The sequence below is a fragment of the Pseudorca crassidens genome, chromosome 5, assembly GCF_039906515.1.
Source record: "Pseudorca crassidens isolate mPseCra1 chromosome 5, mPseCra1.hap1, whole genome shotgun sequence".
Lineage (NCBI taxonomy): Eukaryota > Metazoa > Chordata > Mammalia > Artiodactyla > Delphinidae > Pseudorca > Pseudorca crassidens.
In genome coordinates this window covers 148,346,996-148,371,139 of record NC_090300.1, presented here as the reverse complement: position 1 = coordinate 148,371,139, position 24,144 = coordinate 148,346,996, and the positions used below count along the sequence as shown (strand labels likewise).

At 61.2% G+C, this 24,144-nt stretch overlaps 1 protein-coding gene across 5 annotated transcripts in view; it reads right to left on the bottom strand.

Moving 5' to 3' along the window:
* The window catches only part of COL18A1 (collagen type XVIII alpha 1 chain), a 96,588-nt gene that overhangs the window by 17,009 nt on the left and 55,435 nt on the right, over nt 1-24,144 (bottom strand). For all 5 annotated transcript variants that reach the window (XM_067739688.1, XM_067739689.1, XM_067739685.1 and 2 more), the window contains 15 exons: nt 19,548-20,095; nt 12,679-12,768; nt 11,473-11,532; nt 9,364-9,493; nt 6,949-7,025; nt 6,411-6,587; nt 6,053-6,079; nt 4,861-4,923; nt 4,688-4,774; nt 4,328-4,381; nt 4,016-4,174; nt 3,139-3,201; nt 2,252-2,278; nt 1,032-1,163; nt 617-679 (listed from right to left, as the gene is read on the bottom strand). In XM_067739688.1, coding sequence (XP_067595789.1) covers nt 617-679; nt 1,032-1,163; nt 2,252-2,278; nt 3,139-3,201; nt 4,016-4,174; nt 4,328-4,381; nt 4,688-4,774; nt 4,861-4,923; nt 6,053-6,079; nt 6,411-6,587; nt 6,949-7,025; nt 9,364-9,493; nt 11,473-11,532; nt 12,679-12,768; nt 19,548-20,095 — 1,757 coding nt within the window. The remainder of the gene's footprint in view (nt 1-616; nt 680-1,031; nt 1,164-2,251; nt 2,279-3,138; nt 3,202-4,015; nt 4,175-4,327; nt 4,382-4,687; nt 4,775-4,860; nt 4,924-6,052; nt 6,080-6,410; nt 6,588-6,948; nt 7,026-9,363; nt 9,494-11,472; nt 11,533-12,678; nt 12,769-19,547; nt 20,096-24,144) is intronic.

The following is a 24,144-nucleotide window of genomic DNA, read 5'->3' as shown; positions in this document are numbered from 1 at the left end:
AGGCCCGTCCCACCCCCCTCTCGCCGGGCTGAGACTCCAGGGGCCAAGCTGGACACACTGGTTCGAGGTCCCCTAAGGACCCCCAGTGGGGTCTGTGTCGGCCCCACGGGCTCCTGGGGGAGGGAGCCCTCTCTCTGCCCGTCCCAGGCGTCCTGCCCCCGGGACGGCCCCTCGTGCGTCCGTCCGGTCTAAGCTCGGTTACCTCTGGACACTAGGAGCGCCAGCTGGACCTAATCCTGACCAGTGCACATGGCGATGTTACAACAAGGTGGGATTTCATAGGAATCCATCCATTTTTCACAGGAAAAGTGTCCCCATTTTTCTTTAACTAAAGTTCTGCTCAGGTCAAAACTGTGTAACTTCCCCAAAGTTAGGGCCATAAAGAGAGCTGGACTAGTATTTCCCAGGAAGACCTGTCTTCGGGGCCCATCCTGCCCCGTGGTCATTCAGCTCGACCCCCACACTGGAGACCAGTGGCCCCGAGGTGGACAGTGTCCTGGAGGCAGGTGGCTCGCTGGCTCTGCACGGCTGCTCCTGGGCCCACTGGAGGCCAGTCCCAGGGACCCCCCAGGCAGCCCCGCCCCCAAGCTGACCAGGCCCAGCTCTGGGGCAGTACCTGCGGCCCATTGGCACCTCGGGCTGTCGACCAGAAGGGGCCCCCGGAGCCTTCCATGTCGTCCTGGAGGAGAGCACACAGGGACGCCAGGGTCTGTGTGTCTCCTCATAGGAAGAGACCTGCCCCGGGCTGGGCAGGGATCCAAACGCCCGAGCGGGTGGCTTCTGAGGGTGGGGTTGCCTGTGGCAGGGCCCCTGCTGGGCGGGTCATGGGGACGGCAGGGCCGACACGCGGGGCTGCCAGCGCCCCCCATTCAGCGCTCACATGTGGGGGCTCTGTCACCAGCCGGGAGGAGCCCAGGCAGGGGTGGCATCAGTCTGGCTGCTGCCCGGCAGTGCCGGTCAGCGTGGGTGCCCGAGGACGCCTGGGGCCGCAGAGCTGGGCTTTCTGGGGGCCAGGAGCAGCGGGTACTCACAAACCCCGCAGCGAGTCCTGGGCCTGGAGGCCCGGGGGGGCCCGGGGGCCCTGGTGGTCCTGCTGGTCCGGGGCGTCCTGCCAGGCCGTGCTCCCCAGGCGTGCCGATGGGGCCGGGGTCTCCCTTGCTTCCCTGCACAGGTGGGAGAGGTCATCACCCTCAGCCCTCGGGGTGTCCCTAAACCCCAGGCGCCACTGCACTGCCGGTGCACCTGTGTTTTCTCATGAACATTTTACATCTGAAGAGCCGGGGGGTGAACAACCAGCCAGGAGCTACGCAAACCCCAAGCACCTCTTTCTTCTGGCCTCACCAGACTTTATCCACTTAACAAGACCCCCAGGCGGGGGCCTGAGACGCTCCTTTCGGGAGGGGGGGGACTCGCTGGAGGAAGCAGGGCGGGGGCCCAGCACCCCACTGCCACAGGGATGAGGGAACCGTGAGAGCGTCCGTGCCTGGAGCCGGCCCAGGCATCTCCGTCAAGGCGCTCGAGAGCCCTCTCTCAGGCCTGAGTGGCCTTGGTAGCTGAGCGTCTAACTCTGGTGTCCAGGGTCTCCAACCACAAGTGGAGTCTGGCCTCACCTGTGCTGAATTTCACCCCCGGCGGCAGCCTTTTCCCTCACTGTAAACGTCACCAGCTTTCCTCGTTTATCCCTGAAGCCCGTGCCCGTGTGTGCGTGCACGTGTTGTGTGTGCGCGTGTTTACATACCCGAGTCTCTACTCTGAACCCCGTCCCTCCCTCCAGGCCCCTCCAGTCCCACTGTCATCCTCCCCCTTCTCCCCACGGGTTTTCCCGGCGGACGAGTCTGGAGCTGCACCACCACGGCGGCCTCCCCAGTGATGGGCCCTCCCTCCTGGGAAGGCTGCCAGTTTGGCTCCTGGAGGGGCTGGGGCGGCCTCCCCAGGACCAGGCCTGTGTGACGGTGCTAGGGACCCACTCGGACCCACTGGGGCCCCAGCAGCACCTGACCACCAGCAGCCCAACCCCCCGCTGCGGCCTCCGGGACCCCAGGGTTGCCTACGAGCACATCTGCTCACGTTTCGGGTGGAAACGGTCTCGCAGGACAGACGTGGTGCCTGCTGCCAGGGCGGTTCCCGGCCGGACCCCACGATCAGCGCCCGGGAGCTCGACCCCTCGGCCGCCATGCCCTCACCCCCACCCCCTCGGCTGGCGGGCCCATCCCGCCCAGGAAGAGCGGCGGCACTGGGGCTTTGTCTGTACCTTGGGTCCTGGGGCGCCCGCCTCGCCCTGCGGGAGAAGAGAACAGTTACTACACAATCGGACCAGGGTGCAGGCAGTGAGAGAGAGCAGACAGCGTCTCACTTGCTTTATCCCGGCCCATGAGGTCAAGTTTTCCCCTTGTACCAACTACCTCTAAAACGCCAAGCGTCTCCTCTTGGCCCTGGCGCACCCCTGGCTGTTCCCACCATCGCCCCTGTTTCAGATGGGGATGGAGGCTCAGCCGTGGAGGGGGCAGGGCTGACCTCGCTGACAGCAACCCTCGCCCCCTGCCCCCCCGGAACCAGGAGGAGAGTCCTTTTAGCTCAACAGCTGCAGGGCAGCAAGCTCGGAACACAAACGGTTCCCTTAAAACTGGCCTCCTCTGCTGAGCCCAGAACAGCCAGGTTCTCGCTGAAAGATCACAGGGAAGTATCATCTCCAGGTGACTGTGTGGGCACCTCCCGTGGTCCATCCCCGAGAAACCACATGGAAACCACGGGCCCCGGTCACAGGTGTGTGCTGCCTTGAAAGTTTCTCCATTATCAATGCAACCAAAATGGAAACTAGAAATAAATTGTCCAAATCAAGTAAAGCGTCGAGACTCTTCAAAACCATTAGGCCAACTGTCATCATGGAGAAACAGCATCATGTAGTGAAGTCCTGGATTTTTACAGGGGCCCCAGCGGCCGGTTCTGAGCCAGCGTGGGAAGCCCAGGGTTCCCCGGCTGTCGGACCGAGAAGACGGCGGCTCCCTGTTGAGTTAAAGCCGTCACCGCCCTGCCCTGTGGCATTTCTCCTCTGTTGACCCGGGGCCACGCCACCCAAATACCCACATGCCGCCACGGCGCTAGGTCAGGTCCGCCCTGGATGCCGGGGGAGTGACTTACAAGGCTGCCTTTCTGGCCGGTCTGTCCTGGTTGCCCATCTTTTCCTGGAGGACCTGGGGGTCCCTGGGGAGGGAAGAGCAGAGCGTGAGGCCAGATGGAGAATGATTCGGGTTAGCAGAAGACCATCTGTGCATCCGGCACCCGAAACACTCCCGGGACACGGCCCAGAGTCCCACGGCTCACGGGAGACCCGCCCACGTGCACGGTCAAGGGCGTCGGACAGTTCTGTTCGGGTTATTATTTCTTCCTTCCCCCTTTTTAGTTTAATTTGAGTCGCCAATCAAATTAGAGAGGATGAGAAGGGCCGCCAGCCCCACGGGGCGGGGGTGGCCTCGTGTGCAGAGGTTGGGGCTGGTGGCCGGCCGTGGACTCTCAGTAAAGGGTCATCGCGCCTTCAGCAGGAAACCGCGTGGCCCACGGACTCTGTGTCCCGAGCACGATTCTGGGTGAAAACCAGGTGCACACCCGTGGTTCCTGGGACCCAACAGCGACACCTCCAGGCACCTGCCAGGCCACGGTGCGGTGTCCCCAGTGCCAGGAGGGGGGCCCACAGGGCCCAACGTGGGCCCCTCTCGGCCTCCCATCCCAGGCATCAGGGCCAACCCCGTCCCACGAGTCACCCCCGAGACGGCCTCTGCAAGGGCAGGGAGGTGAGCAGCTGTCACGTGGGCACCAGCGGCTCGGCAGCCGGAACCACGGGGCTGCCCACACAGGTCCCTCCCACCCGGGGGCCCAAAGACGGTGCCCGCCCGAAAGGTTTTGTGGGGGAGGACGGAGGTGGTGAGGGAGGCTTTCACCCAGACGGAGGAAGGCCCCACGTTCACTGTCCCCCCGACCCGGACGCGGACACGGGCAGATGAGGGGAGGCGGGCCTTACTGGGGTCCCAGGAAGCCCGGGGGGCCCATCCCGCCCAGGCACTCCGGGAAGGCCTGCGGGTCCGGGGACGTCCGAGCTGTTCATCCCGAAGCGGCCTGGCTCTCCGGGCAGGCCTGGGACGCCAGGGGGCCCAGGTGGGCCGGGGAAGCCTCGAGGGCCCTGGACACGGAAAACACAGAACGTCACTGCATGCAGCACCGGCCGAAGGATGCCCACTGCCCCCCACCCCGCCAGGCCTCGCCGCCGCCCAGCGGGCTCCGCTGGTGCTTGGGGACGTCAGGGCAGCGGCCACCCCGGCCAAGGGTCACTCACGCGGAGGCTCTCCAGGTCACCACCAAACCCGGACCCCTCCATGTCGATGAAGGTCTGAGGGGAGAGGCTGAGTCACCAGAAGCCCAGACGGCCCACCTGCGGTCAGCCGGCGAGGCTGCACCCCCGCGCCGAGCTCCCCCTCGAGCACCGGCCCTTGGCGCTAACTGTGCAGGACTGTCACAGTGACCTCGAGCCCCCCGACCCCCAAATGAAAACACCCGAGGCAGGGCAGGGACCAAGTGCCCGGGGCCTGCACACGCCCCCGGGAGGCCGGTTCCGGACCCGAGCAGTGTGGCGTCGGAAGCCGAGCACGATCAGAGGCCCCTTTGCTGGGACCTGGGTGGAAGAGGGAGGACTCACCAGCCTGTCAGGTCTGAAAGAGGGTCCGGGTGGCCCCGGAGGCCCTTGGGGTCCTGGGGGTCCCCTCGGCCCGACCCCAGGATCCCCCTGGGAACAGAAGACCCCTGTCACACCGGGGTTCACAGCCCCACCTCGGATCGCGCCCGCCCCATGCCCAGCCGGTTACCTCTCACCTTCTCGCCCTTGGGGCCCATGTCTCCCGGGGTTCCTGGGAAGCCCTGCGGCCCGGTGTCCCCCTGGAAGACAGAAGCCAGAAGGCTCGGTCAGGAGTAGGCCCTGTGCCCATCACCGGCCAAGCCACCACCGACATGCAGCTCTGTGCCTACGGAGATGGGGCTGTCCTGGGGGCCGCAGGGGGGCACCACCAACCTCGGAGATGCGAGGCTGCCACCAGGGAGCAGCGGCCTGCAGAGGTGACCTTGGTGTCCCGGGGACACCAGGCCGGAGGGTGGCACCCTGCCCGTCACGTGTGTGCGTGCTCGCGTGTGCTGCGGGGGCGCTGAGGACAGGAGTGCCTCCGTGGGTGCTGCCTGGGTGAATGGGTGGAGGCCGCGCGGCCGGACCAGACCTCTATGTGTTTGAGCATCCGCACGCAGGGCGCGTCGACTCGAGGCCCCAGCGCACCCCGACCCAGGAGCTGGCTAATCCAGGCGCCGGACCCTGGATGCCACACGTGCACACACGCACCCCGCGCTGCAGAGGCTCCCCGCAACGACTGAGCCAAGCTCGGTCCTCAAGCGCAGAGGCCAATGAAGGACAGGCTGAGTCCGCAAGAAACGTCCCCACCGTCCTTCCTGACGTCCCCCCGGGCGTCTGCCGTGTCTCCGCTCAGTCCTGAGAGCCTCCCTCCCTGCCTTCCCGTCACCATTTGTGGGTCTGTCGTTTCCCAAATCTTTATTTAAACCCTCTTGTGTCATTTTATTCTGTTATTATCAATGAATAGCATTTGTTGATTTTTAAAAATCCAAACTGTCTTGAGGTAGAAGCTGTCTTATCCACCGTGACGGCTGACGAGCCTGTGTTTCTCCTGCGAGCGTCTCTCTTCTTCTCTACGTGCTGTGTCCCCGCTGCACCGCCCACCCCCAACTTCAGGCTGTTCCTCTCTCACCTCTAAGAATCTGGAAGCTTTACTTTCACTTCTTTCCTGGTAGCCTAAACGTCTCAATACACACGCATAACTCTATTTTTCTATCAACCGTTAGACTTATATTTTCTTAACAAAAGTTGCATTTTGAAAATGGCTTCATTTTGAAATCTCTTCAGTTTGTTGAGCTTAAAAACAGTCACTGGGTGGGAAAGAGGGGGAGCCTGGGGACTCATGCAAACGTCACAGATCACACAGGTTCTGAAAATAAGGCAACTTACAGGTTTCCCATCTTCGCCAGGATCACCCTGGAAAGTGGGAGAGAAACCATCAGTGACAGAAAATTACACCTGACCCCACCCCACGCTGAACATGGAAACGGACCCCTGTCCCCCCAGCCCCTCTGCTCCCACGAGAGGGTGGCTCTCGGCACGGGGCTGGAGAACCTTCCGTCCAGGGCACTGTGGCCACGTCCCTGCCCGTGGCCCTGGGCTGGCTCTGCCTGCCCCCTGGCCACCCGGCCACCCTCCCGCTGCACCCAGGGAAGGAAGCGGCCGTCCGGAGCCCCAGGACCCTGCTTCCCTCTCCCCTCTGGCCAAGCCCCCACCCCCCGCTGGACGAAACGGAGACAGTACTCACGGGCTCGCCATCCCTTCCGGGGGCGCCATCCTTACCCGGGGGCCCCGGGGGTCCCTGCGGCCCGGGAACGGGCTGTGCGTCGGGGCTCTGCACAGCCGGGCCTGCGGGACCCTGGGGACCGACCGGGCCGGGGGGACCCTGAGCGCCTGGTTCTCCTTTCTGCCCCTTCAGGCCTTGCTGGGGACGAAGAAGAGAGGGTACAGGCTGGGACGGGGGCACACACGCTCGCCTGCATCCTGGGCCGGGCCCGGGATCACACAGCAGGGGGGCACAGACAAGACAGGCGCAGGGGACAGGCAAGGGAACATGCTTGTGGACGCACACGGGGCCGGCATGTGGTGCCAGGACGCCCGGCGTCCCCTACACCCGCCCTTGTGCTCTGGCTGGGGAGCGTCCCCAGCTGTGGACACCCAGTGCTGCTGGCGCCCGTGGGTACAAGGGGGCACAGAGGACGGCCAGGAGCCCCAGAACTCTGTCAGGGTCCCCGGTGAGCAGAGCAGGGGCTCCGCCTGCTCTGGGGTCCCCGTGGTGACCTCACCTCTTTCAGGCCGCCCCCAGGGCTCCACTCGCCCCCGTCCCACGTGGCGACTGTGCTCAAGCTGGGGAGGGTCTGAGCTGTAGGAGGCAGAGGTGGCCGTCAGACCGTCCCCAGGCTGCCTCCTGCCTGGCGCTCAGTCCTGGCCGGGCCCTGAGCCCGGGCTCCAGCTCCGCCCCTGCACTCGCGTTTCCCCTCCCGTCTGAGGGTCTGCAGAATCCTCGCGACCCTTCCCCCCTGAGTGCCAGGCGGCGGCACCTGGGAGCGAGAGCCCCCGAGACTCTGGCTCACGTGTGGGAAGTGCAGCGCTGTTCTGTGCGGTGACCTAACCCAAGTCTCCCCTCGCGCCCAACCGCGTCCCTGTGGCTTCCCTGCGGGGGATGGTGACGGTGGCGGTTCCAGGACCTGTGGAGGGTCGGTCCACCCACCAAATCCGGCCAAAGCCAGCCTCAGCCCAAGCTACGGGCGGTTCCCACAGAGCTGGGAAAGCAACAAAACGGCACAGAGAAGAGTGCCTGCGGCATGGACGCTGGCCCCAGCACATCATCCTGCGCGTCCCCCCGCCCCCACCCCCGTCTGCGGGTTTTCCCTCCACTGGGTGCAAGATGGCGCCTCCCCTTTGTGATGGACAGGAATTTGGGGGTGGAGTTTGAGGCTGTTCCCCCGAAGCTTTCATCCAATAGCGTCAGCACGACCGAGTCAATTACAAAACGGGATTGAAGCCGCTTTCCAACGTCCCGCTTCCTGAGGGGTCTGTGCCCTTGTGAGGTCCTGATCTCACTCTGACAGTGCCGGGCGCTGAGCTTGGGGGCTGGACAGGACCTAAGTTTCCAGGGTCGCGCAGCTCTGGGAGACGTCCGTGCCCATTTCCAGAAGAATTCGGGGCCACAACCCCCCACGCCCACCTACAGCCGCCCCTGGGCTCGCCCTGCTCAGTGCGCGAGCCGGCGGTGCCTGCTGGGGGCACTGTGGCCTCGGCCAGCCCCACCCCACCCCCGCAGACCTGCCAAGTCACAGGTCAGCCACCAGAGGGCACCCCATCCTGCCCCGGGACACCTCCCAGGCCTCTTCCTGATGTAAGGCAAAATTAAAATTCCTGCCTCAGAAACATTTAAAACCGCAAAAATGTCGCTCAGAGAAAGCAAAGGCCTAAATAAGCCAGAGGAGACAGAGCCTGAGTCCGGGGTCGGAAGACTCAACATTAGCTGGACGCCCAGGCCGGTCCCCACGCTGACCCGCAGCGTCCAAACCCTGGCAGCCCTTCTCAGAGAAACTGACATACGGATCGAAAATTCACACGAGACTGCGAAGCACACAGAACGCCCAAGCAGCTTCGTCAAGGCAGCGCGAGGCTGGAGGCCGCACACCACCCGAGCCCAGGCTGATCGCAAAGCCAAGCGATCGGGACCGTGTGCGACGCTGTGAAGACGGTGGGACGGGCCGCAACGGAGCAGAGTCCAGACAGACCGGCACACGCACAGCTGCTCGGCAAAGGCCCCGGGCAACGCAGAGGCGCAGCGCGCTCCTTCCAATACACGTGCTGGAGCCACGTGCGAGAACCACGTCCTGTGGATCGCAGGCCCGAGTGAAAGCCCAAGACTGGCTGGCTTCTCAGACGTGACGCCAGCACCGAGACCCATGGAGGACAAACTGCTAACTCTAATTTCATCCAAGTTAAAACCTTGTGCTCTTCTAAGTCACTATTAACAAGATGCAAAGGTAAGCCGCAGACTGAGGGGATATCTGACAAAGGAGTCGTGTGCAGAAGATAAAAGCTCTCAGAAGTCGATAACAGGAAAACAAACGGCCCGTTAAAATTTGGGCGTGAGACTGGAACAGATTTTTATGAAAGAAGATATGGGAATAGCAACTGAAGGGAGATGTGGGCCCTGTGGCACGCAGCAACCTTCGTGGGCACCGGCACGCGGCCACGGGCAGCTGGGCACGAAGACACGGTCCACTTCCCAGGGTGGCCCGGGCGTCCGAGCCTGTGCACCCTCTGGGCCGCGCGTGGGGGGAGTCCCTGAGCCCACAAATGCTGCCCTACTTTGCAGAGGGCCTGAGCAGAGGCACCTCTGCACCTCTTCCCTGAAAACCAGCTCTCACATCCTCCTGGTGACCCCGCTGTCCCCAGGCGGGGAAGTAGCAGCACCCTTGGGACGGTCCCACAAATCCCTCAGGAGCAGCAGAAAGTGAGAAACAAAACACAGGAGAGACCACGTCCACGGAGCAGCTGAGGACCCGCAGCTGGGGCAGCAAGGGGGCGGGGCAGGCATGGGCCCTCCCCAGCAGGGCGTGCGTGTGACGGACGGGAGCCCCTCCTCTGCCACACGGACACAGACATGCGCTGGGCGCACACACTGAATGCACACGCACACCCCACTGACAAACACTCACACCACCCCAGCAAAACTTTACCTCCTAACGAAGACACCGTGGCCTCCTCCTCAATTTCCTCAGTTCTGAAATCTTCCTGGCTGCCCACTCCAGCCAAGGGTGGAGAAGTGACTGGAGGGGCCTCGGGCAGCCCGGGTCCCAGGGGTGCGCCCTGGGGTGAGAGTGGGAAGCAGCTGTTATTCAGCGACGCGTGTGGCCCGTGAGCGCTGGCGAAGCTGTCAGGTTCACATGCGTTCAGTCGTAAAATGAGATGTTTATGGGCTGCAGGGAAGTTATTCTTAAGCCACCAGAGACTCCGTCACAGACAGGAAGAAGCTCTGGCCCCTCCAGAGCCATTTTCTCCTGGAAACTCCGTCACAGACAGGAAGAGGCTCTAAGCCCCTCCGGAGCCATCTTCTCCTGGACAGCTCAGGGGATGGGGGTCTCCTCGCCCTGCAAGTCGGCAAGTCCCCGAACCCCCACACCTGGAGGGATGGCTGAGCGCCGGCCCTCCCCCGCCACCTGCAGGGCCCAGGACGGCCCCTCAGAGACTCAGGGAGCCCCAGTTCCTGCCTGTGGTCCGGACAGTGACGGGCACGTAGCCATCACCACGTTGGACGCCCACAGAGGGAGGGAGCCTCTGCATTCACTGCACAAGGGGAGGGGTGGCCCTGCTCTGTGAGCCCGCTTCCCTGTCCCCAGAGGCACCCGGAGCTGCGAGGACGTGGGCACAGGCGCAGTGAAAACGCTTCCCGTGACCAGCCGTCCACACCTGGCACGAGCTCCCTGGCAACAGTGCTCGGGAGATGGTGCTGGTCTAGGTGCCCGGGACGGCATGCCTGTGAGGCCTGTCCAAGGGCTCCCCCACTGCCCGGTGGGCAAGCGGCACCTGGCGCTGGACACCAGGCCTCCCCCCTACAGCCACAACCCTCCGATATGGGGAGGGTCCCCAGGGACCCGGAGCTGGTCAGCCGCTGACACCTCAGACCCTGTGGGTGGGGGAGGGCGGAGGCACGGAGGACCACGGAGAGCGCGCAGGGGGTGCTGAGAGGCCGAGGGTGCCCTGGACCAGGCTGGGCCCCGCACAGAGGCTTCCGCACGGCCCCTCCTCCCTCCCATACTGCGACCTCGGCCAGATTTTCTGAAGCAGGAGCTGGCAGGGATGGCTTCCTAGTTAGCGCACTGCAGTCCGGATGACTCTTTCCATCTCTGGCTGCCCCCGCCTCCAGTCTGTTAAGAGAGTCCCCATGGGGCTTCCCTGGTGGCGCAGTGGTTAAGAGTCCGCCTGCTGATGCAGGGGACGCGGGTTCGTGCCCCGGTCTGGGAAGATCCCATGTGCTGCGGAGCGGCTGGGCCCGTGAGCCATGGCCGCTGAGCCTGCACGTCCAGAGCCTGTGCTCCGCAATGGGAGAGGCCACAACAGTTGAGAGGCCCGCGTACCGCAAAAAATAAACAAAAAAAGAGAGAGGCCCCGTGGCTGCAGCGCTTCACGCCTTGGCACCGGCACAGTGGGGACACCGCTGTTGCCGCAGTTTGTGCCCAGGGCCCCTGGGTGGAGATGGCTGAGGACCCCCGGCAGGGCCGGCGTGGGCACCACCCTCTGACACCCTCCAGGGGGCGGCCGGGCGCCAGAGCTAGCGCGGCTCCCCGAGAGCTGCCCTGGCCAGTGCAGGGAGCCCCGGCGTCCCTGGCGTGCGGGGGGCCGCCAACCGTCCACCCCAGGGCAGCTCAGCACTCCGTCCCATCACGGCCCCTCAACGCCCAAGCCCTAAGAGGAGGCGATCTGTCCAAACAGGAGAAGGCGATGTCCCTGTCACGCCCGAGACACCCCCAGCCCTGTGTGTGGCTTTGGGCCGTGTGGGCTACAGAGCGGGGTTGCCCCTTAGTCCCTTATGGCCCCACAAGCTGACGGGAGACGCCAACAGATGCCAAGGTCATTCAGACAACCGCACGAGGTCTGGACCAGATGCCGGATTCGAGAGAACGCTCCCCCCGAGGAGGCTCAGCCGGAAGGCGCGCCGGCCGCTCGCCAGAGCTCTAGGCCCCCGTCTCCAGCGGGCATTTGTCTTGGCCGCCCAGGAGCCCTTAGAACTCGCACACGCGTGTGCACGCGTGTCCCCGACACCCCACCCTGAGGGCCCCGGCACTCACCAACTCCTCCCCGATACGCTCCCAGGTCTCCGCAAGCCCGCTGCCCAAGTCTCCTGACGCCTGCAGGGTTGACAGGAAACAAGCCAGTGACTGAAGCCCCCCGCCCCCCGGGAGCTGGGGGCGGGGGGAGAGGGCAGGCTGGGTGTCCTCGACAGGGCACGTGTCCATCAGACCACTTAGAACAAAAGGCCTGCGGGAAGCGAGCTCAGAGACTGGCCGGACACACAGACCCGCACAAAGCGCATTCCTTCCTCTCCACGGGCCATCCTGTCCCGGGACGCTGTCCTGGGACACAGCCGAGAGGGGAGGCCCCGCCCAGGGACCCTCGGGGGCTGGGACTCAGCGTGAAGGTCATGCCCCCTCTCGCCTGCCCTGCTCCCTGCACACGGCTGAGACCTGGGTTTGCCCTGGGGACACAGGTCTCCTGCCCGTCTGTTCTTCACACACCAGAAGTGGTGTGCTTTCTGCCTTAGGTGCCACGGGACAGTGTGCACGTGCACGCACACACACACCACACACTACTGCACGCGCGCACACACTACTGCACACGCACACACACCACTGCAAGCGCACACACGCACACACTACTGCACGTGCGCACACACACTACTGCACGCGCACACACTACTGCACACGCACACACCGCACACACTACTGCACACGCGTGCACACACACTACTGCACGTGCGCACACACACTACTGCACGCGCACACACTACTGCACACGCACACACCACACACACTACTGCACACGCACACACACTACTGCACACGCGTGCACACACACTACTGCACGCGCACACACTACTGCACACGCACACACTGCTGCACACACGCACACACATACTGCACACACGCACGCACACACACTACTGCACACGCACACACATATTTTTTGCTCTGGTGACTACTAGTGACTCTATCGCCAACTGGCTATCCTAGGGGTGATTTTTAACCTTTAGGTTCTGGAAGTGTTTCTGTGTGGAAAGTTCTAGGCAAGGGAGGTTCTTTCTCAGGTTACAGGTAGATAGAAACGTGATCCCAAGTAACATCGACCCAAAGTGGCATCTTTCAAAAGAGACCTTTCCGGCCCCGTTACTTCGGGTTTCCAGGCGAGGCCACCCCACTCCCGGCCTTGAGTCCCTCCTCCCACAAGGTGGGGGCGGGGAGGGAGCCCCTGCCTGAGCCCGGGCAGCGGCCACTCACCCTATCGTCATCGTCCTTCTCATCCTCATCCAGGCAGTGCAGGGGGCTCACCTGGGGGTCCTCACGCAGCCTCAGGTCCGAGATCAGGCCCTGCACAGAGGGGAAGGTCACCAGGGGTCCCAAGGCAGGAGGCCCAGGGCGCAGGGAGACCCCGACTCAAGCTGCGGCCAGCTCGGAGCCCGGCACGTCTGAGGCCAATCCCAGGGGTAGCACCACAGCGGGGGACGCCACAGCAGGCGGCATCACTCCCTCCCTCCTTCCCTCTTCAGCATGAACGCTCATCACCCGCTCGCAGGCTCCGCGCTCCCTCCGTGGCCCCAGCCCCACACTAGGTGCCAGGACACAGCACAGACACATCTCTCGGGTCCCAGTGCAGAGAACAGGCCAGCAGTGTGCAGTGTCCTTGGAGGTGGTGTCCCCTCGGGGCACGAGGCAGGAGGCACTGGCCGGGGGGAGGTCGGGGCAGCAGGCACGGAGAAGATGCGGGACCCCCGCTCCTACAGAAAGCCCAACGCTGGGGCAGGGCCACCACCAGCTGGAATGGCACGATGGCCGAGGACCTCAGCCTGGCTGCGCCGGGGCCTTTGCCATGAGGTCTCCTGTTCCCCAGAGGGTGACACAACCACAGGTTCTGAGTCGCCGCTGAGATCGCGGAGACACGTGCGTGCGGCCGCTGGACCCCGGGCCTTTGGTGCCCTTTCTAGAAGCTTCCCTGCCTGGGCGTTATGCGTATCTACACATGCTTGCCCGGTATTTCTTTTGTTTTCATTTTAATCCACGGGATTTATCAGTGCATCTTCTCCTGAATAGAGACATTTCATCGAGTCTAAGATGCACGTTTTCACAGCTCTTAATACAGACCAGTTTAGGTCAGGGGCTGGCAAACGTTCTCAGTCAAGGGCCAGATGGTGCATTTCCAGGTCTTTGCTGCCGCTGCTCTGCGGCTGTGTCGGGAAGCTGACCACAGATGGTTGGTGGACGCTGGACGCAGCTGCTCCCACCAGACCATACAGGACACTCAAACATTCACACCTCACAAAGTACTCGTCTTCTTTTGGTTTTTGCAGCCACTTAAACATGCAGAAGCCTTTCTAGTCGTGGGCTGTATTAAAATAGGTGGCGGGCGGGATGTCCTCGGGCCGTGTGCCGACCGGTCAGGTTACTGTTTACCCCCTAAGTGCCCTTCACACTCCCTTTATCACTGATCCCCCGTCTCACAGCCATCCTGCTCCACGCGTGACCACAAGCTGACAAACACCCCCGCGCGTCCCCATGAGCCCTCGCCTGAGGGCTCCACGCCTCTCTCTGGGCCCAGCTCAGGCCACCTCCTCCAGGAAGCCCCACGGGCTCCCTCCCAAGGATCAGCACCTCCGGACCCCAGTTCTGCCCGGCTCCATACTCCCCCTTGCACCTCCACTCCCACTGATAGAGGCCTACAGGGTGGGACACCCCACCTCCTTGTGTGTGTTTGTGTGTACACATCGCGTGTGTCACGTGCACGTGGATGTGCACACGTATACATGAGTGTATAAGTGTGTCGTGCAGGTACGCGCGTCATTGTGTGTGAGCGTGCCCCTGCATCCACATGCTTGTATGTGCACACGTGGGTGTGTATGTGCACAGGTGTGTGTGCACGTTCAGGCGAATGAGGTCAGCTGGCCCGGGGGGGGCTGAGGGAGAACCCCACAGCCCCCAGTTACATGAGGTCCTCATGTCCCCAACACAACTCCCAGCCAGGCCTGCGGGGGGGGGAGGGGGCCAAAGACACAGGCGGAGAGGAGGTACAGGCGGGGGGTTCAGCTCCGCAGCGCACGTGGACCGCCCCCCTTTCTCAAGTGAGCACGGGGGCTGGCCTCAGGGGCGGTGGGCCCTGCTCGGGGCTCCCAAAACTGCTGCGGCCTCACCAGCCGACGGGGGCACCAAGTCGCCGACAATGGCGTCCTGTCGCTGGTTGATCTCCGAAGGTGGCGAGAACAGTGTCCATTGGTGGGAACACGGGCCACGTTCACTGTTTTCCCCACCTGACCGCAGCTCATTTCAGAAGCTCTAAGGCAGAAGCGCCCGTGGCTTCATGGCCAAGGCTCATCCTGCCTGGCGAGCCCCTCCTGCAGCTCCGACCCTCACACCATGGCAGGAGGCTGCACGCTTCTCACACTCAGGATGACTAGCGGTTCCAGAAGGTTCTGCAGGATGGCCTGGCGTGGACCTGCACCTGCCTGGTGATGTCTGGGCCTCCAGGGGAAGCTGACAGATCACAGGGCTGGGGGGCAGGGGTCTCGGTCAGCACTGCCGTCCAGGAGCCTGTCCCCTGGCTGGCGGGAGGGAGGTGGCAGCGTCTTCCCGGAAGTGACCAGGCCTGTGGAGTGCAGCCTCCCTCAGTCTGAGCTTAGCCCATTGTTTCAGCTGAACCAGCGCAGACACCTATGTCCAAAGCTGAGTCCAGCTGCTTCTGCCCTTCACATCCAGCTCCATCCTTGCCTGCCCTGGGTACCCCGTCACCGGCCCCCTGAGAGCAGAAAGCCACGGTCTTCTCTGGAGCCTTGAACCAGCCTGCAGAGTCCCTGCAAGGCCCACAGCCAGGGTGGAGCTGGCCCCTTCTCACTGCAGCCACTGGGGAGCTGAGGCTGTGTCCAGGGCTGGACATCACTGGCGGGACACAGGATGGCCTGCCTGACCACGGGACTGTGTAGGCATCGGGGTCCCTGGGCCCCGTGTGGTACGTGGATCCTACGGGCAGAACCTGGTTGCGGGTAGAGGAGAGGCTGTGAGGGGCTGGCAGCCTGCAGACCACCCAAGGCTGGAGCTCCGGTCTGAAGAGGGACGGTCCACCCGGCCGTGATGAGGGGATTCGGCCGTGGGCAGTGGCTGGTCTGTTCCCCCCTGGAATCCTGAGATGCTCCAGCCACCAGGGAGGGCAGTGAGCTGCCGGGAGGGGCGTGTGGAGGTCTGTGTGCGGGAGGGCACACGTGTGTGCATGCACGGGGGTTGGTCACTGGGCTCGGGTCAGTGGCAGGAGCACGTTGGGGATGGAAATTCTCGGCCCACCCACAGCCCTGCTGGAGGAGGGACAGGGCTTCTCCAGGCGACAGAGAATCACGCCAGGGGCGGCACGAGGGGCCAGACGTTCAATTTCTAGAAAAGCCACGCTCTGAACAGCACCGGGGCACTTCGTGTGTGACAGCGATGCGGGAAGGTCCCGAGGCTCCCGGCAGGCAGAGGGCATCTGGGCATGACCGTCCCCACACGGACACTGTCCCGTGAGGCGAGGGTCCCACACCAGCCGGCATCAGGCCAGCCACTCAGCAACAGGCTGCCGGACGCCGGGAGGAATGGGGAGTAGGACACGCCCAAGGCCATGCTCAGCTGGGAAGACGCCAGCAGCACAAAGGCCACAAGACCCGCTGCACACGCTGGACGGACTTGCAAGCAGAGGTTGTGAAATCCAGACCGTCTGAAATCTGTCCAGTTGCTGCCTCACTAGGGCCACTGGGCTTAGAGTTGTGTGCAGACGACCAGAGCCCCACGCGCGAAAGCGCATCCCTAGTCGCTGGTGCGGGGTCCATCTCCCTGGGACCCCAGCTCCGGGCACCCCAGCGTTCCCCAGGGGGCCTCCCACACCCCTGAGGGGTGCCAGGGTGTCTGCTCCATCTGGAAGGGCCCTGTCCTGGCCCAGGGCAGTGGGGCTGAGCAAGCCTGGACAGGGGGTGGGTGGGGCCCAGCCCTCCTGGGCCTGCTTCGCCCGTCCTCACCCCCGGCCCCTCCCTCCTCTGCTGGCTGACCCCCAGGTTGCCTGGTCCCTTGTCACCTACCCCGGCTGTCTCTGTGATTGGCCCACACCACCACTGTCCCATGTCCCGTATGTCCTGAACTGAGTGGCTTCTGACCAGCTTCCCGTACCAAGCCCCAACTCCTCAACTATTCGCGTCAAATTCTATTACAAGGAACTCTCTCCCCATTTCTCCATTTCATGAAGTCAGGGAATTGCGTGACTGCTGCAGGACTGTGACCAGTTACAGTACGGGTCCAGGTCAGTTCAGATGACTGACAGAGGAGTATTGGGAGAAGCTGGTGACAGTGACCTCTGGTGCCCCGAGCTGTCCCTCAGTCAGGGCCAGCAGGTCTGGTGTGGCTGGACTTGGGGGCCAGAGCGAGAGGACTAAGGGGTGTCAGAGGATGCCAGCACTTTCCCTGCCCGCTGTGCTCCATCCTTGGGGCCAAGCCTACCCAAACCTAGCGTGGCTGGTGGACACCCTCTTAGCTTCAGTGGGCCAGTCACTTATTCCTTATATAACGTGGCCAACAAAGCCGCCTGCTGAGGAAAATTCACAGCCTCCAGCGCCCTCATCACAGAACAAAAGCAGTGAATGTTCAACACGAGGTGCACAGCTGGGCCGTGTCTCTTGTTCCCAAGCACAGTCTTGCCCTGGCCCAGTACCAGTTTCAGACGAGGGTCCCAGGAGGTCTGAAAAAACAGATGACTAAACCTCAACAGAAACCGGGGTAAAGAGGAAGGTGGCTTCATAAAGAGAAAAGCCAACGGGAATGAGAAAACAGGAACACTTTCAACAAAGAGAAATTAAGTCGCGAAAATTCAACTACATAGTGTTTGAAATAGTTAAAAAAAAAAAAAGAATGAGGTCAATAACCACCGAAAAAGAATTGGAAGTAACATTTTAAGCAGAATGTTGCAACAACTGGGTGGAATTGGGGATTTCCCAAGAAATATTTATTACAACATAAGCTCAAGAATAAGAATGAACGTGAAAGACCAAGGACGTTCCTAATATTTGTGACGGGAGAAAAGAACAAAGGGTCTGCAAGGACCTCAGGAGGGGGGCCGTGCTGAGTGCTGGGTGGTCGGCGAGGGGCTGAGCACCCTGCTCCGGAGACCATCGGGGGGGACACCCTGGCTCATTCCGCACCCGGAGCTCTGTGCTCATCTGGGCCAAGTCTTCGCAGTCACACGTGTGAGTGATGTTTCCCCAGGAGTCTGAATTCAGAAAGGCTGACAAACCCTGTCCTAAACCCGTCTTGTCTACTCCTCCCCCCAGACAACACGCTTCACCTCTCACTTGGCTGGAGTCTGATCAAACTCCCAGAGAGAGATTCCTGGAACTGGAGTCCGAGGGGACAGAGAAGCCACTCCACACTGGACCCAGCTGGAAGTGGCATGTTACGGCAGGGGGAGGGGCAGCACCCTAACCCTGGTAAGCAGGGCTCCAGACAGAGCCGGACAGTGCCCTCTGCTTCTGTCTCTCTAACCTTCAAAGATTTTTCTGGGTGTCTATTCCAGGCCAGATTTAACCACATAAACACTTTAAATATCCCAATGGTTAAAAAGAATGACTAGGTGAAAAGGCAAATGAAAAACTGGGAAATAAAATCTGCAGTGTATAAAACAAATGATCAGTGTCTTACATACATAAAGAGTTCATATGAACCAATAAGAAACAACGGAAGCCATTAAAACAAAAATGCAAAGGACATAAACGGGCTAGTCACGAGAAGAAATACAAGTATCCAGTAAACACGGGAAACATTAAAGTTTGTTTTCACTCACAACTAGGAAATGCAAATTAAAACACCCAGACACTGTTTGCCTACGTATCTAACTGGCAAGTGTGTTTTGCACAGACGACCCCAGCCTGGTGAGCCCCTCTGGCTGTCCTCGATGCAGGAAGGTGGTGACCTCTGTTAGCACCGTGAGACAGGCAACCCATCCCCACCAGCACAGGAGCAACTTTTCTTTTAAAGTGTTAAAGAAACATGGAACTTATGGGAGAGATTTCCGTCTGGAAAAGCGTGGGAAATCTCACGACTCGCCAGCCCACACCGCCCCTCCCTAGATGGAACGGCTCTCTCCAACTTCTCTCCAGTTAAACAAGTTTGAGGATCAACATGAAAACACGAAGAGGCCCAGTTTGGTATCAAAGTCCTGCTGGCTCCCAGACCCCATGGGTGAGAGTTCCTGCCAAAGGTGAAAGGTCAGCTTTCAGAACCGAGTCACCAGGACTTAGAACAACTTTAACCAAGCAGCCTTTGTCTGGGCAATAATTAACTTTCTGTCCCCTGGGGACACATCCCCCATCAGCACACACAGGGACCCCTGTCTGGACCACCGGGCGGGGCGGGCCAGCTGCAGAGTGGCTGCAATGTTAGAATTCAGGGACTCGTGGGTCAGTGCCTGCTGGGGGTGCCCACGCACTGCTTCCAGGAGGCGGGCTCCAGCTAAAGGTTCCAAGAACTGCGAGGGCCGAGGGCCCAGGAGAAAGACCCCACTAGGATCTGGGATCTGCCTCCCCCCAGAAGTGAAGGCCAGGGCCAGGCCTGGGGGAGGGGGCTTCCCTGGGGACATGGTAGAGAGCGCCACATGCCGGTCACCGCTGGGGAAGTTCTGCCCACGCTGCTCTGAAGCGGAGGCCTGCCCTGGGCTCACCGGCCATGGGGCCACTGCACAGTTTGGCAAAAATAATAACCAGCACAATGAATGTTGGTGCGTGGCATGAACCGCCTGGCCCACACTCAGCGCTCCACTGCCGTCTTGAAATTCTTCATTTTCACTGTGTGCGGTCTGCTGCTGGGCCTGGACAAAGCCCCCGCTCACTGATGGGGGGAGCACCACACCCACGTGCAGACACACATATGCACACATGGGGTGGGGCCCCTGACGGTGGCAGACGTGGGTATCCAGTGAAGAAGGCCGTCCCAGAGCAGCAGGGGAATAAAGCCCAGGGGGAGCTGGGTGGACCAAGGGCCTGCTCCCCCGGGGTTTTCCTGTCCCCGGAGCCCCTGCCGCAGCAAGTGGGAGCAACCATCGTCCCCATCCCCAGCCTGCCCCCTGCCCCGGTGCGGGCGGCCATCGCGGTTACCTGGAACTTGTCAGGGTCTGCTCGGCCGGCCTGGGCCACGAAGAGGCGGGCGTCGGGCTCCAGCTGCAGGCCGCGTGGGGAGCGCGCCAGGGGCTGGCGCTGGACCTCCTTGCAGTCCACGAAGAGCGCGGCATGTGCGCCGTCCACGGCGATGGCCAGGCGCGTCCAGCGACCGTCCAGCGTGGGCAGCGTGAAGCTGGCGGCCGTGTGAGTGCGGGCGGCACCGGGCTCGGTGTAGAGCAGCTGCACCTGCTGCCACGCCCCGCGCGCCGCCGCCAGCTTCACGCCCACCAGGACCACCGCCTGCGCCGCGTCCGTGACCGCGAAGAGCACGCCCGCGCGCGCTGAGGCCGGCCGCACATGCACCAGCAGGGAGAAGTGCTGGAAGAACGTGCTGGGCAGGAGGCTCCGGGCCGCCCAGCCGTCACCACCCACGTCTGCGCCGAACTCGTAGGCGGGCCCCATGTCGGGGTCGTGCACCAGGGCCACCTGCCGCGGCAGGGGCTCCCCGAGCAGCGGCTGGAGCCCCACCTCCATGACCTGGCTCTCTGTGGAGAGAAAGACAGCAGTGAGGCCGCGCACCCCCAGGGAAACCGAGGCCCGGCCGGCCTCCCGCCCGCCAGCGGGGCACGACAGCCACCTGCCCGTCCAGGCGCCACGCCCGCCCCCACAGGCTCGCTGCTTCCAAGTGGGGCGCAGAGACCCTCCCAAATTAGCGTGGTGGGAGGGGCAGGGGCACTGCTCGCTGGGGACCCTGTCCCCCGTTAGCACACGGAGCCACTGCCAGGTGCCGAGGGCTTGAGCCCGCCCCTGTTCCCACACTGGAACCACAGGAGGAACGCAGCAGACGCTGGTCAAGGTACCCTCACCCACCCCAGACACTGGTGTAACTTCAAGACATCGAAACGTTACAAAAAAGAAAGAGATGCACACAGGGGGTGCCCTGAGCTGCGTCTACACTAGGAACGTCCCGGAAACGAGTTACACTCCTAGGAAGGGAGGCCGTAAAAGGGGCCGCGTTTCTTGGGGGGCCCTTCTTAGCTGTGGTCTCCAAGTCTGCTCACACTTGGTACCGCAAACTCCGCCCCCACCTCCCAGGTTGCTGGGGGTCCTCCCAGCTGGTGGCTGCTTCGGGGGCTCCTCACTGCCCAGTGTCCACACCAGGCGCCACACACGACCGCCCGACCGGGACAGGGCTGCCTGATGGACCACCCTGGCCTCCTCCCTCACCGACTGCCACACTCTCGGCCCCACACCGCTCCACCCATCCTCTCAGTTACCCCGCGGGCTTTCGTCCCTCCGCCTCCTCGTGTGGTCAGCGACCCCCCCCCCACCAAAAGGAGCCCACTCGGCGGCACAGGCCCAGGCTGGGACATGGCCACGGCGCCTGGACCCGCCCGAGCCGTGGGTACAGCAGGGACACTGCTGCTTCCTGGGCGTGTAGGGGCCACTAGTGGCCTGGACTGATGATTGCTGGGACCGGGGGTGTCCAGGGCTGGGGGCGGCAAGGCCCACCTCTCTGTACAGGGGATGTGGTCACTGGCCACCCCAGGAGGGGGAAACACCATTGCGAGGAGAGGCCGGTTCACCAGTGGCTTCCCTGAACGCCCACACGGCTGGGCAGAGTGGGGACTTGGGGGCCGTGGTCTGGCCAAGGGCCCCCCCCAAGGCCTTTTCTCTCAAGACCCCCCGTAGGGCTTCCCTGGTGGCGCAGTGGTTGAGAGTCCGCCTGCCGATGCAGGGGACACGGGTTCGTGTCCCGGTCCGGGAAGACCCCACCTGCCGCGGAGCGGCTGGGCCCATGAGCCATGGCCGCTGAGCCTGCGCTCTGCAATGGGAGAGGCCACAACAGTGAGAGGCCCGCGTACCTCAAAAAAAAAAAAAAAAAGAAGACCCCCGTAATCAGCGCGGTCTGCCTCCAAAATGAGGTCCACGGGGAGACGCTCTCCTGAGGAGCGGCTGCTGGCGTGTGGGTGTCCCGACCAAGGCGCAGATGAGCCCCCCAGTGTGCACGCGACCATGTGTGCAGGTGACAGCATGGCTGCGTCCGTGCGTCAGTGTGTGGTGGGCGCCTGGACTCTGGCCCCCGAGTGCAGGGTCAGGCCGACCCAGGACTTCCTGGGACAAAGCAGAGGGAAGAGAAGCTGGACCCCAACTTCCTAAGACAAGCCGTGCCTTTCACATAGCACCCTGAGAACAAAATATGAAAAGAGAAGAGAAGAGGTGCCCACACGAAGACCAGGGCTTTGGGCACCCGCCGGGCTGGCCCCTCCCAGATAGCGGCGTCTCTGTGTGGCCCCGACTCCCCACAATGTGGGCTCCCCCTCAGCCTCACCCTGCCCCTTGCAGGTAAGACCCCTATGCAGATGAGAAGTGGGGAACAGCCAGGGCAGTGCAGACAGCAGCATCCACGGAATGAGGCCTGGCCTCGCGCCTGCCCAGGGTAAACGCCCCCCTCACAGGGGCAGGGGGTCTCCCCAATACCCTGGGCTCTGGGAGGCCAGCAGTCACTTCCTGCTCAGAGACAGACACTGCCGTCCAGCCAGACAGCGGCTGCTATATGGGTCCCTTTGTATCAGAAGTGCCCAGGGCCCAAGTGTCCACTCGGGGAGATGCTCTAAGATTAGGAAACAGGACCCTCACCAGCCTGAGTGCCAGTGGCCCCAGTGTCCCAACTCAGCTGCCCTCAAAGTTAAACATGGATGTGCCCCACAGCGCCCTTCCTCCCAGGCAGCTAGAACTTTTCCAGATTAATTGAGAACACAAGATGCAGCAGCCGTGGACGTCCCGGGCTGGAAGACAATAGCGTGTTATAGAGACAGCCCAGGGACCCCAGAGATGCATGAGCAGTTCCTTTCCAAAGTTCTCCCATTTCCTCTCCATGAAATTCTCCATGGTTCCCATCGGGAGTAGGCCTCCGAATGCCACAGCCCTAAGATCACTGCTCCGTTCTCCAGTTACAGGCGTCCTGGGCGGGGGATGTGGCCACACCTCCCTGCAGATCTGGCAGCTGCTGTGCTGGAGGTGCTGGCCTGAGGCGCTGGCCCAGCTGTCTCGGGAAGGGAACCAGTATCTCTCCAGAAAGCGAGTGCCCAAGCCAAGCCCTGGGAGCTCAGAGGTACGCCTTCCTGGGAACACAGTGGGTGGCACCTACATAAGCCAGGGCCCTCTGGTCTGCCGCACTCGCTTCAGATCAAGGAATCGGGGACTTGCTAGTTGAAGACAGTTTCCCTTTCAGCAAACAGGCCAGCCAGGACCAAGTGGGATTTAGCCCAGGTACTTAAGGTTGGCTCAACATTTGAAGATCACTTAATGGAATCCATCACATCAACAGAATTAAGAAAAATCACACGGTCCTATCGCTAGATGCAGGAAGAGCATCTTATAAAATCCAACGCACGTTACGATAAAAACTCTTAGTAAACTAGGAATAAAGGTGAACTTCCTCAAGTTGGTAGACTATCTACTAAAAACCTACAGTGAACATCATACCTAATGGTATACTTAACAGTGAGAAACTTGAAGCTTCCCCACTAAAACCAGGTACAAGGCAAGGATGCCCCCTCTCACCACTCCTTTTCACCATAATAGCTAACGCCATAAGACCAGAAAAGGAAACAGAAGCACACAGATTGGAAAGGAAGAAATAAAACTATCAATCTGCAGATGACATGAAAATCAAAATGTAGAAAACCCAAAACAATTACCCAAAAAATACTCCTGGAACCACTGATAATGGCAAGTTTGTAGGATATAAGATTAATGTACAACAGTCAACCATTTTCTATATACCAGCAATGAACAAGTGGAATTTGAAATTAAAAACACAGTACCATTTACACTAGCACCCCCAAGATGAAATATTTATATTTATACCAGGTATAAGTATGACATATATGTGTACAAGGTCTACATGAGAAAAGCTACAAAACTCCGACAAAAGAAATCAAAGGAGAACTAAATGAATTCAGAGATATCCCATGTTCATGGATAGGAAGACTCAATGCTGTCAAGATATCAGTTCTTCCCAATTTGCTATAGATTCAGTGCAATCCTAATGAAAATCCCAGCAAGTTATTTTGGGGCTATAAACAAGTCAGTTCTGAAGTTTATACAGGGAGGGAAAAGACCAACACACTACTGAAGGAGAAGAACAAATTTGGAGGACTGACAGTGTCTGCCTTTAAGACTTATTATAAGCTACGGGAATCAAGACACTGTGGTATTGGTGCAAGAGAGACAAACAGATCAACGGAACCGAACAGAAAGCCCAGAAATAGACCCACATAAATACAGTCAACTCATCTTTAATAAAAAAATCAAAGGCAATACAATGGGGGAAAGATAGTCTTTTCAACAAATGGTGCTAGAACAACTGGACATCACATGCAAAAAAAAAAAAAAATACTCACGATGGATCACAGACCTAAATGTAAAATGCCAAACTCCTAGACGATACCATGGGAGAAACTCTTGAGGACCTTGGCTTTGGCAATGACTGTTTAGATACAGCACCAAAGGCACAATTCATGGAAGAGCTGACAAGCTGGACTTCTGTGCTCCAAAAGACACAGTTACGACAACGAGAAGACAAGCC